The sequence below is a fragment of the Haliaeetus albicilla genome, chromosome 12 (assembly GCF_947461875.1).
Source record: "Haliaeetus albicilla chromosome 12, bHalAlb1.1, whole genome shotgun sequence".
Lineage (NCBI taxonomy): Eukaryota > Metazoa > Chordata > Aves > Accipitriformes > Accipitridae > Haliaeetus > Haliaeetus albicilla.
In genome coordinates this window covers 27,457,867-27,469,871 of record NC_091494.1, presented here as the reverse complement: position 1 = coordinate 27,469,871, position 12,005 = coordinate 27,457,867, and the positions used below count along the sequence as shown (strand labels likewise).

Below are 12,005 nucleotides of genomic sequence, written 5' to 3'. Positions count from 1 at the left end.
CAGGAGCCTGTCCCCTCCATCCCAAAGCCCCTCAAGGTGATGCAGGGCTCCGTCCCCTCCATCCCCTCCATCCCAAAGCCCCGCAAAGGGATGCAGGGCTCCATCCCCTCCATCCCAAAGCCCTGAAAAGGGATGCAGGAGCCCATCCCCTCCAGCCCAAAGCCCTGCAAAGGGATGCAGGACCTCATCCCCTCCATCCCAAAGCCCCACAAAGGGATGCAGGACCTCATCCCCTCCATCCCAAAGCCCCGCAAAGGGATGCAGGAGCCTGTCCCCTCCATCCCAAAGCCCCGCAAAGAGATGCAGGGCTCCGTCCCCTCCATCCCCTCCATCCCAAAGCCCCGCAAAGGGATGCAGGACCTCATCCCCTCCATCCCAAAGCCCCTCAAGGTGATGCAGGGCTCCGTCCCCTCCATTCCCTCCATCCCAAAGCCCCGCAAAGGGATGCAGGAGCCTGTCCCCTCCATCCCAAAGCCCCTCAAGGTGATGCAGGGCTCCGTCCCCTCCATCCCCTCCATCCCAAAGCCCCGCAAAGGGATGCAGGGCTCCATCCCCTCCATCCCAAAGCCCTGCAAAGGGATGCAGGACCTCATCCCCTCCATCCCAAAGCCCCGCAAAGGGATGCAGGACCTCATCCCCTCCATCCCAAAGCCCCGCAAAGGGATGCAGGACCTCATCCCCTCCATCCCAAAGCCCCGCAAAGGGATGCAGGAGCCTGTCCCCTCCATCCCAAAGCCCCTCAAGGTGATGCAGGGCTCCGTCCCCTCCATCCCCTCCATCCCAAAGCCCCGCAAATGGATGCAGGGCCCCATCCCCTCCATCCCAAAGCCCTGAAAAGGGATGCAGGAGCCCATCCCCTCCATCCCAAAGCCCTGCAAAGGGATGCAGGACCTCATCCCCTCCATCCCAAAGCCCCGCAAAGGGATGCAGGAGCCTGTCCCCTCCATCCCAAAGCCTCGCAAAGAGATGCAGGGCTCCGTCCCCTCCATCCCCTCCATCCCAAAGCCCCGCAAAGGGATGCAGGACCTCATCCCCTCCATCCCAAAGCCCCTCAAGGTGATGCAGGGCTCCGTCCCCTCCATTCCCTCCATCCCAAAGCCCCGCAAAGGGATGCAGGAGCCTGTCCCCTCCATCCCAAAGCCCCTCAAGGTGATGCAGGGCTCCGTCCCCTCCATCCCCTCCATCCCAAAGCCCTGAAAAGGGATGCAGGACCTCATCCCCTCCATCCCAAAGCCCCGCAAAGGGATGCAGGACCTCATCCCCTCCATCCCAAAGCCCCTCAAGGTGATGCAGGGCTCCGTCCCCTCCATTCCCTCCATCCCAAAGCCCCGCAAAGGGATGCAGGAGCCTGTCCCCTCCATCCCAAAGCCCTGCAAAGGGATGCAGGGCTCCGTCCCCTCCATCCCCTCCATCCCAAAGCCCCGCAAAGGGATGCAGGGCTCCATCCCCTCCATCCCAAAGCCCTGAAAAGGGATGCAGGACCTCATCCCCTCCATCCCAAAGCCCCGCAAAGGGATGCAGGACCTCATCCCCTCCATCCCAAAGCCCCGCAAAGGGATGCAGGGCTCCATCCCCTCCATCCCAAAGCCCTGAAAAGGGATGCAGGAGCCCATCCCCTCCATCCCAAAGCCCTGCAAAGGGATGCAGGACCTCATCCCCTCCATCCCAAAGCCCCGCAAAGGGATGCAGGACCTCATCCCCTCCATCCCAAAGCCCCGCAAAGGGATGCAGGAGCCTGTCCCCTCCATCCCAAAGCCCCGCAAAGAGATGCAGGGCTCCGTCCCCTCCATCCCCTCCATCCCAAAGCCCCGCAAATGGATGCAGGGCCCCATCCCCTCCATCCCAAAGCCCTGAAAAGGGATGCAGGAGCCCATCCCCTCCATCCCAAAGCCCTGCAAAGGGATGCAGGACCTCATCCCCTCAATCCCAAAGCCCCGCAAAGGGATGCAGGAGCCTGTCCCCTCCATCCCAAAGCCCCGCAAAGAGATGCAGGGCTCCGTCCCCTCCATCCCCTCCATCCCAAAGCCCTGAAAAGGGATGCAGGGCCCCATCCCCTCCATCCCAAAGCCCCGCAAAGGGATGCAGGACCTCATCCCCTCCATCCCAAAGCCCCTCAAGGTGATGCAGGGCTCCGTCCCCTCCATTCCCTCCATCCCAAAGCCCCGCAAAGGGATGCAGGAGCCTGTCCCCTCCATCCCAAAGCCCTGCAAAGGGATGCAGGGCTCCGTCCCCTCCATCCCCTCCATCCCAAAGCCCCGCAAAGGGATGCAGGGCTCCATCCCCTCCATCCCAAAGCCCTGAAAAGGGATGCAGGACCTCATCCCCTCCATCCCAAAGCCCCGCAAAGGGATGCAGGACCTCATCCCCTCCATCCCAAAGCCCCGCAAAGGGATGCAGGGCTCCATCCCCTCCATCCCAAAGCCCTGAAAAGGGATGCAGGAGCCCATCCCCTCCATCCCAAAGCCCTGCAAAGGGATGCAGGACCTCATCCCCTCCATCCCAAAGCCCCGCAAAGGGATGCAGGACCTCATCCCCTCCATCCCAAAGCCCCGCAAAGGGATGCAGGAGCCTGTCCCCTCCATCCCAAAGCCCCGCAAAGAGATGCAGGGCTCCGTCCCCTCCATCCCCTCCATCCCAAAGCCCCGCAAATGGATGCAGGGCCCCATCCCCTCCATCCCAAAGCCCTGAAAAGGGATGCAGGAGCCCATCCCCTCCATCCCAAAGCCCTGCAAAGGGATGCAGGACCTCATCCCCTCAATCCCAAAGCCCCGCAAAGGGATGCAGGAGCCTGTCCCCTCCATCCCAAAGCCCCGCAAAGAGATGCAGGGCTCCGTCCCCTCCATCCCCTCCATCCCAAAGCCCTGAAAAGGGATGCAGGGCCCCATCCCCTCCATCCCAAAGCCCCGCAAGGGGATGCAGGAGCCCGTCCCCTCCATCCCAAAGCCCCTCAAGGTGATGCAGGGCCCCATCCCCTCCATCCCAGAGCCCTGAAAAGGGATGCAGGAGCCCATCCCCTCCATCCCAAAGCCCTGCAAAGGGATGCAGGACCTCATCCCCTCCATCCCAAAGCCCTGCAAGGTGATCCAGGACTCCATCCCCCCCATCCCAAAGTGCTCTGGGACACTGGTTCTTTCCTTCTCAAAACCCCTGCATGGATGCTCCAGGACACCCCAAATGGCTCCAAGATCCTGTCCCCTCTACCCCAAAGCCCTGAAGCCCAGCTCAGCCCCTTCCCCTCCCCGTTGCATCCCACCCTCCCCAGCTCTGACTGAGAGGTAGCCGGGAGCCAACATGGATGGTGCAGAAGGATCCAGCCGCCAGAGCCCATCACCCCACTGCAGACCTTTAGGGGCAGGCAGGGAGGCAAGAACTGTTGGTTAGAAGTTTTCTTTGAAGAATTGGAAGCCAAAGCGCTCGCAGTGTGCCCTGATGACTTTGGCAAGTGCTGGCGAGCCACAGAAGAAGACCTGCACTTTTCCTCTCTTCTCCTCTGCCACCTTCTCAAACACCTAGGGCACAGGCAAAAGGAGAAGAGGACGTGGTGGCACAGCGCCCTCCTGCCCTGGCCGGATCCCTGCCTGCTTTGGCAGCTGCTGCCCGGCACAACTCAGCCTCCCCACGCTCCCATGGCACTTGCTTTCCCACGGGAGGGAGAGGTTTCCCCGGGTCTGGATATCCCGGTGCATCCTCCCGCTCTGAAACAGGGCTCTCCTGTGGTGTTCCCCCCCAAAGAGCAGGTTTGGTGAGCATGGTTCCCTTTGCATGAGCATGATTTTGGTGGTGGGGCAGAGCCAGCCCTCACCTTGCTCCAGTCGGGGCGGCCGGGCTGGGTTCTGGTCCGCAGCCCAGTGATCGAGTCCCTCTGCTCCTTGGCGGCCAGCAGGTCCAGGGCCATCTGCAGCCCGATGGCCTTCATGTCATTCTTGCTGAGGGCTGACGTCATGTACATGTGCATCTCCAAAAACCGCCCTGGGCATTCAAGGGGAGCCCGGCTGCAGTCTGGGGGTCCAGCCCCACTCTGTGCCCCCTTGGGTCGGGCTGGGCTCTCCTGGGGGTGATGCCAAACACGGGGCTGGGGACCCCCAGGTCAGGGGGCTCTGCTGGCCAGCCTCTGCCTCCCACTCACCTCCCGGCTCCTGCTCAGCCTGCTCCATTTCCAGCTTGGTTAGCAGGCTGACAAACCACTCAAAGTGCTTCTGGTCCCGATTTATCCAGATGAAGTCAACCTGAAAGGACACAGCAGCCTCTGCTTCGAAGCTGGCACGCAGCACAGGGGCCAAATCCAGCCACCCACCACACCAGACCTCCCGGAGCGGGAAGGGATGCTTGTGGACTCTCCACCCTCAGGAGTCTGCAGCCCTCCTGCCCCCATCCCCAGGGAAAACCTTAGTCCTGCATCCCCCTCCACCTGCTCCTACCTTCCTGAGCGTCATCTCCTCGTCCCGCAGGTCCTCGCACCACGAGTAGTGGCAGCTGGGGCAGCTCTGCTTTCGCCAGCGGTACCTGCAAGGGCAAACACAGCCCTGCCTGCCCCACCACCCGCACCCCTCCGACCCCAGCAGACCTTTTCAGGGAGACCCCGAGCACCCATTCCTCACCAGCTCTGGTGCATGCCCATGGCCGACCTCCTGCCAGGGGGTTTCCTGCAGCAGAATTCCCCAGGGGGAAGCCTGACACCAAGGAAGGACCCATGCGTGGGTCTCATGGCCATGTGTTATGAGTCCCAAGGTTAGAATTGAGGAAGAGCCACAATGGGTGCTGCCCCATGGTGCTCATCCCGCAAGGAGAAGTGTCGGAAGACGAGTCTACCATGGCATACATCACGTCTTGTGCCTCCCAAAGCCACGTCAGAGCTCATATTGGGGGTCTGCTGGCATGACTGCAGCCTGAGCTGCTGCAACGGCACCAACCTGTACATGATGCTCTGCAAAATGGAGGCAAAGGGGGTGATGCCAATGCCTGCGCCAATGAGCACAGCATGTTCCGAGGTAAAGATCCTCCGCGTCGGGGTCCCATAAGGGCCGTCGATGTAGCACTAGCAGAGATGAGAAATAGGGAGAGATCCAGCAGCCCGTGGGTGCTAAAACAATTCTTAGGCTGCAGATAGGAGCAGGGTTAGTGTGCAAGATGCATTGCAGGCTTATGGAGCCCAGGCAGAATTTGGGGTCTTTTATGGGAGTTTCATGGGAGCAAAGGAAGAGGAGGAGAGGGTGGGCAGAAGCACAAAACCCTCCTGCAGTGCTGGGTTTGCATCAGCCCCAGGTGGGACTCCTTGTGCACAGGGGCACATGCATCAGGTGGCCAGGCACACGTGTGGAGTGACTGGGCACACGTGTGGGTCCCTCCTGGGGATGCTGAGTGCAGCCCTGCTCACTGGAGCCAGGGAAGGACGGAGGCATCCCTCACCTTGATGCTGCAGAACCGATGGGTCTCACCCAGCCCGGTGGAGACCTGCAAGGTGAAGAGAGCAGTGACCGTCTCCTCCCCATCCCTAACCCCTCCATGACAGCTAATGCTAAACCTGCTTGTTCCCCGGGTTTGGTTTTGGGGTGGGTTTTTTCCAGCTGGGTTTATCCAGACTGCGCACGTTTCCAGCCGCATCCCTCAGTCAGACCCAGGGCGCTGCTCATGCCAAGCCCAGCGCAGTGCCCACATTCCCGGCGGTACGTCCCACTAATGTCCAGTGCCAGGAACCTGTCACCTGATGACATTATCTGGATCATCATCACTTTGAGTATTGATTAAAAAGGCAATTATCCAAATCCCCACACAAGTTGGGGGGTCAGTAAGAAGTTTCCAAGGACCGTGATGGCCTGGGTGGTGGGAGCAGGCGTGGGGAACCTCTGCTTACCCAGGGACAGATAAGAATGTAAGGGTGACAGGTAGAGAAACTCATTAAAACCGGTGCATGTAAGTACGTTATCTGCCAGGACTGCTCCTCCAGCCCAGACAGAATCAATATCCCGAGAGCTTTTCATGTCAGGGGATAAAAGCTGCTAACGGTGGCTCTCAGGATCCTGGCATTGCCATGATTGATATCCGAGAAGTTTCTTTTGAAAAGACCTTTTAATGAGCTTTGGCCCATTTAGGATAGAAGCAATGCTTCCCCTTGTTTCTCCAGGTCAGTCTTCTGGCCGCTGCTGTGTTGATGAGAGCAGAGACACCCCCCTCACCCCCATCCCGCAGGCACCAGGGGCTCTGCCGCTGCCCACCGGGGAGCGTGGGGGTCTTGGCGGCACTGGGCGAGAGTGGGAGACGGTGCTCACCCCCTCCACCGGCAGGTCCTCCTCTCCTGGGGCAGCAGCACTGGTGGCTTTGTATGATGTCAGCTGAATGGCTCTGTCCCCGCCGGTGGCCACAGACCCCCCCTCGGAGCCAGCTCTACTGCAGAGACCTTCCTGGAAGCCAAAGGCCAAGGCATCACTGGCTGCGATGCTCGCAGGCATCTGATGCCCTATCTATCAGGGTCATACAGCCTCGGTGGAGGGGTGGGACACGAAATCTTTCAAGGCTGCACAAGCACCTTGCAGGGGATGTGCACCACGAGAGGTACCCCCAGCACCCAGCCTGGCGCTGCATGGGTGGCTGAAAACTGGGGTGACCCCGGGGGGAACGGCTCAGCAGAGCACATCCAGCCCTGACCTGTCCTCACTTCTTTGATTTTTTGGAACTGGCCAGGGACAGACTGTCCGGCAGAGCCCTGCGCATGTGCCAGACAAGGACATCAGCTTGAGAAACCCATAGGCACATTGTGGGGGGGCCTCAGTTTGGCAAAGCCACCACCTCGCAAACGGCTGCCAACCAGCAGCAGTTCAAGGTCTAACCTCTGTGTTTGCCGAAAGCCGAGCCCCATCCACACCAACCTGCTCCCAGCGTCGGCATCTCTTCTCCCTCAGGCTCCTGCTGAGCGGTTTCAGCTCCAGGCTGGGCAATTCAGGCTGCTGGAAGTATTCGTACAGCTTGTTGGTCCACTGGCCCAGCGACCTGATGTGCAGCCAAAGGGTCTCTGCAGGATGAAGTGGAGCAGTGGGTGGGCATCCTATGTAAGGAACTGCCCTGCAGCCCCAGCACCACAGGCTGTGTACCGTACACCTCTGGCCCCAGGGACCCAGCAGCAGTCCCCACCGATGTCCTTCACATCAGCCCCAGGCTTGCAGCGGAGGATCGGGTTTGCTCTAATAGCTGGGTGAAGCCCAAATCCCAAACCTTGGGCGCCCATGGAGCCAGGCAGGGCATTTGGGTGCCATTCTGTCCCCACGCTTTGCTTGAAATAACCCAAGCACATGTTTTTATATAGCACTTATGTACAGGCAGAGATGGAGGCAGGAGAGTTGAGGCATAAACACACGCTGCCCTGCTCCATGGGCATGGACACCTCCTTGCATGACCCTCAGAGGGGATCCAGCCACCCCGATGGGGCTTATGTGATGCAAAACATCGTCCCGGTGATGTAAAACATCCCAGCAATGCACAATGAGTGAAGGATCAGTGATCACCTTGCTGCTCAGGAGCACTGCTGATGGTGAAGGGATGCCACTCGTAGGTGGCAATGGCCGGGATGTTGAGGTAGATGTAGTCTCCAGGCTTGTAGTGGAAAAACTGTGGTCTCTCGATCACAAGGTGAGTCACCTGGAGGTAAAGGAGACCAGAAAAGCTGGGAGCATCCAGCAGGCACGTCATGCTGGTCGGTTTCTGCTGGGCTGGTCTCCCTGCAGCCCATGAGCACCCAAGTTTGTGCCTCCCAGTGGCTAACATGAGATGGAATTACAGCTTTGACCTGAGAAAGAGGTTTGTTCTCCTATTCACTGCCCAGCTTTGCTATCAAACAAAAATCTCAGTTAGGGCTGGCCTCAAACAAGAGTTTTTCTGAAGAAACTAAGAGTCAAAGCAGTTTTCATTTTGTCTTTTGTTGTTCTATGGGTTTAGGGTTTTTTACCTGAAAAATAGACAAAATTCTAAGCTTTAAAAAAATTGCTTGAAGACAAAAAAAATTGCTTTCACCTTTTGCTGCAAACACTCACCAACACAGCTCGAAGGAACCCAAACCTGCATCTTTTCCATATAAGCTATTCATTGTGCCCCGTCCCTCCCACACGTGGCCAGGAGAGTATCCCCCTTCCAGCTTGCTGTGCAAACACATCAAGGCCATCACCCCCTCCCGTGTCCCACTGTCCCTCCTTTTGCCCCATGTCGAATAACCAGCATGGTCACTTACAAAGTGCTTTTCCCCAAACTGCAAAACGCTTTGCAAATACTAAAGATATTTCTGTGCACCATAGCAGCTTTATTCTGGGTCTCAGAAGAGGAGAGCATCAGGAGGGAGGTGGGAAGGGGCACGGAGACCCCTGTGGGTGCAGACCTTGGAGGGCAGCAAGTTGACCTCCACGATGCGCAGCCCCCCAGCACGCCGCCAAACCAAGCCGACCACCTTCTCCAGCACGAAGAGGCAGCCGGGAACAGCAAACCACTTCCAGAAGTGGGGGCCGTGGAGGATGAGGAGGCTCCAGACAGAGATGTAGGAGAGGTGGGTCCAGTAGAAGACCTGTGGGCAGGGAGCAAGGGACATCGAGGGGGGCTGACCATGAACTGAAGCCGGTAGAGCCAAATGGTGCTTTGTGGTGAGGCTGTGCCGGGGCATCCCAGCAGGCAAAGGCAGCCCAAATGATGAAGAAAAGCACAGAAACCCCAAAACTGCAAATCGCAGGAGCAGGGGGGTGTCCAAGGGCGGTATCAAGGGGCACCGCAACCGGCTCATGAGCTCTCCCCCACCCATGGGGAAGTACCCGGATGGGCACCCACCCACCGGACCCTCGCCCCGGTCCCCCCGGCTCCCCGAGACGGAGCGGCTTTGGGCATGGCATTGGGGTTTTCCAGGTCGCTCTGGGCCGCGGCGGGACCCACCTCGAAGTGGCCGCTCCGTCGGATGCAGGGGCTGGAGAAGGTGAGCATGGTGGCCAGCAGCCCCTGGAGAACCAGCCCCGTCTGCGAGGCCGTGCCGCCCAGGCCCCCCACGCCGGGCCGTGCCGACAAGAGGTACTCGGCGAGGGCATGGCGCCCGTCCTGCCGCGCCAGCCTGCCTGGGCACACGCGCGGGTCGGGACAGGGTGCTGGGCACCCGCAGCACCCCCCCGCTGCGCACACAGATTTCTGCTGCACTCACCGAACTGCTACCAATTATTTTAACTAAGAAGCGCTCAAGTGCTTTGCTCAGACGTTTTGAAAAATGCAACGTTTCTCCTTTCCAGAGCCAGTTCTCAGGCTCAGCACTGTTGCAAGGGGGGGCATTTTGCAGGAGGGTGGGCAATGCAAGCAGACGTGCTTCCCCGGGGTGCTGCTCATCCCCTTGAGTGAAGGAAGGGTGCAGCCCTGGCACCCCACCGTGGGGTAAGGGGGGTTCTGGGGTGCAGGGCTGTGGGCTGCAGGGCACAGACCCCACTCGGGAGCTGCGTGGGGGAGAGTGGGAGCCCCTCGCTGCCCGGCTGGGAAGCCACTAGAGGGGGATAACAGACAGCACACAGACTGTGCGGCACCGCACGGGCCCTCCAGCTCCCTGCACCCTGCCTGCGGCCTCGCTGCCCGCTTGGGCATGTGCATCTCCTCTCCAGGCCTTGCATCCCCCTCCCTGGGACATCTGCATCCCTCCAGGATATGTGCATCCCCCATGGGACATGTGCATCCCCCCAGGATATGTGCATTCCCCCTCCCCCAGGGACACAAGCAGCCCCTCCCTGGGACATCTGCATCCCCCCAGAACATGTGTGTCCCACCCTCAGGACATGTGCATCCCCTCCCTGGGACATGTGCATCCCCCAGGACATGTGCATTCTCTCCATGGAGCATGTGCATCCCCCCCGGGGACACATGCAGCCCCTCCCTGGGACACCGGCATCCCTCCGGGATATGTGCATCCCCCCCCAGGACAAAAGCATCTCCCCTTGGGGCTCAGTGCAGACCCCTGCTGCTTTTCATCCATGCAGTGTGGGTGATGCCTCCTCCACCAAGGGGCATTTTCCCCTTTAGCAGCAGGGGAACCCACCACAGGATTAATGGGGCGCGTTAGAGGGGGTATTGCCCGAGATAAAACCACGGCAGTCGAAGGGCCTCCCCTGCCTGGGAGCTGCTACTTACTGAAGTTGGCGATGTGGGCACCCGTGTGAACGGCTGCCAGCATCAGCACCACGTACCCCACGAGCTGGTGGAAAACAACGTGTTGGTCCAGCGGCAAAACATTGGCGATGGGGGTAGCTCGAAGCCAGGTCAGACACCTCCGCAGCATCAGCACCTCCAGAAGAGGGAGAGGGACAATCGGAGATGCCAGGGGGCAATTGGAGATGTTGGGGGCCTCAGCCAGGGGCCGGTCCCCTGGGGCTCCAAAGCCAGCTCCCTGCTGATACAGGGTGTCAGACTGGAGAGCACCCAGAGACAGAAACCAAGGCCCTATCTGCAGGCTGCCATGAGTGCCCTTGTCTCAAAGAGCTCACAACCTCCCTAACCCATTATTTACATATAATTATTTAGAGCAGACAGCCTAGTCCCACAGCTGCAAAAGCCCACAGGCTCTAATTACTGCCCTCCAAAGAACCCCTGGCACAGGGATAAGGTCCCAGTATAGATGTGACTGTAAATAGCCCAGGTAACCATCACCCCATGCACCCCACGAGCTTTGCATCCCTCCTGGGACCCAGCACTCACTGCAAGGAAGGCACAGTTGAAGTTCAGGCACTGCCCGCAGCCCCGGGCCACCGCCAGCCACCTGCCAAGGCCAACGTGCCGCAGGGCGGCCAAGGTGAAGAGCAGGAGGTTGAGGCCAGCGTAGCCCCCCAGGAAGGCGAGTTTGCTGCGGTGGTTGTGCCAGTATGCCCGGGTCAGGTAGCGCGGCCGGCAGCTCCTCTCTGTGGGCAGCGGGGGCTTCAGCCAGCTCACTGCGCTGGGAGCAAAGGCATTGGATTGCTCCTTGCCCAAAGAAAGGGGGAAGCTGGGGCAGTACTGCACCCAGGCTGGCACCCAGCCCTGCACCCAAGCCTTGCACCCAGCGTGGCATCATCCCTGCACCCATCCCTGCATCCAAGCTCTGCACCCGGCTTGGCACCATAAGGCACTTGAGTTGCTCGAGTGCTGGCCCAAGCACCTCGTGGTCTGGGCACCACATGATAGCCTTAATGAGAACATAAATCCTATGCCTTTTCCTCCATGCAGGGGGAAAAAGGTGCTTGCAAGGGAACCCGCAGCCCCGCGGAGCTGCCAGAGGGACCCACCGACCGACGCAGCTACCTGATGGTCAGGTTCTCCAGGACCTCTGGGAAACCCTCCAGCTCCTCCCTGAGCTCCTCAAAAGTGATGGAGCCGCTGTGGTCCTTGTCAGCAGCCTCGAAGAGGGCTAAGGTGAGGTCTCCCAGCCGCTCCTCAGGCAGGGCTATCGCGCTCTCCCGCAGGCACCAGCCCAGCACCACGCGCAGCTCGTCTGGGTCGATGGAGCCGCTACCTGCGCAGGTCAGAGCAGGGACCTCGATATGCCACAGCACGCTGACAACCTCATGGTTTTACCTTCATCTTGCACCTTTAATCCAGAAGTTGCCTCCCTTTAATGCAGAAATGGCACGCAGGCTCTTTGGGAGGAAACTGTGCCTGGCCAGAGCAGGACCGTACCATTGCTCATAAATCAGCAAACTCATGCATTTAAAAAAAAAGGTGACCTAATTGGCAGTTTACCTGCAGCAGCCACATTGTCATTTGGCTGGCAGAGCTCGGTGCTAGCAAAGCGATGCAGACACGCTTATCTGGCAGCAAGGCATGAAAGCAAACCAGATAGGCAAGAGGCTTGGCTCTCAGTTCTTTGGCCAGCATTTTATGCCCAAGCAGGTCAGAGCAGGAAAAGCAGCTCAAGAAGAGCTTTGCTTTTGTTATTTCCAGCTTTCCCAGCCAATAGAGGAAGAAGAGAGCGTGCTGGGATTCATAAATATCAATGGGATTGAGAGTTGATATTTGAGCAGAGCAGAGACTTCTTC

At 59.4% G+C, this 12,005-nt stretch overlaps 1 protein-coding gene across 1 annotated transcript in view; it reads right to left on the bottom strand.

Moving 5' to 3' along the window:
- Window positions 1-3,371: 3,371 nt before the first annotated feature.
- Window positions 3,372-12,005, bottom strand: part of NOX5 (NADPH oxidase 5) — a 51,098-nt gene continuing 42,464 nt past the window's right edge. The window contains exons 8-21 of the mRNA XM_069798678.1: window positions 11,272-11,482; window positions 10,693-10,927; window positions 10,129-10,282; window positions 8,902-9,077; window positions 8,360-8,542; window positions 7,497-7,629; window positions 6,864-7,006; window positions 6,267-6,398; window positions 5,407-5,451; window positions 4,911-5,035; window positions 4,419-4,503; window positions 4,127-4,226; window positions 3,803-3,969; window positions 3,372-3,509 (exon numbers count right to left, since the gene is read on the bottom strand). Coding sequence (XP_069654779.1) covers window positions 3,378-3,509; window positions 3,803-3,969; window positions 4,127-4,226; window positions 4,419-4,503; window positions 4,911-5,035; window positions 5,407-5,451; window positions 6,267-6,398; window positions 6,864-7,006; window positions 7,497-7,629; window positions 8,360-8,542; window positions 8,902-9,077; window positions 10,129-10,282; window positions 10,693-10,927; window positions 11,272-11,482 — 2,021 coding nt within the window. The 3' untranslated portion in view covers window positions 3,372-3,377. The remainder of the gene's footprint in view (window positions 3,510-3,802; window positions 3,970-4,126; window positions 4,227-4,418; window positions 4,504-4,910; window positions 5,036-5,406; window positions 5,452-6,266; window positions 6,399-6,863; window positions 7,007-7,496; window positions 7,630-8,359; window positions 8,543-8,901; window positions 9,078-10,128; window positions 10,283-10,692; window positions 10,928-11,271; window positions 11,483-12,005) is intronic.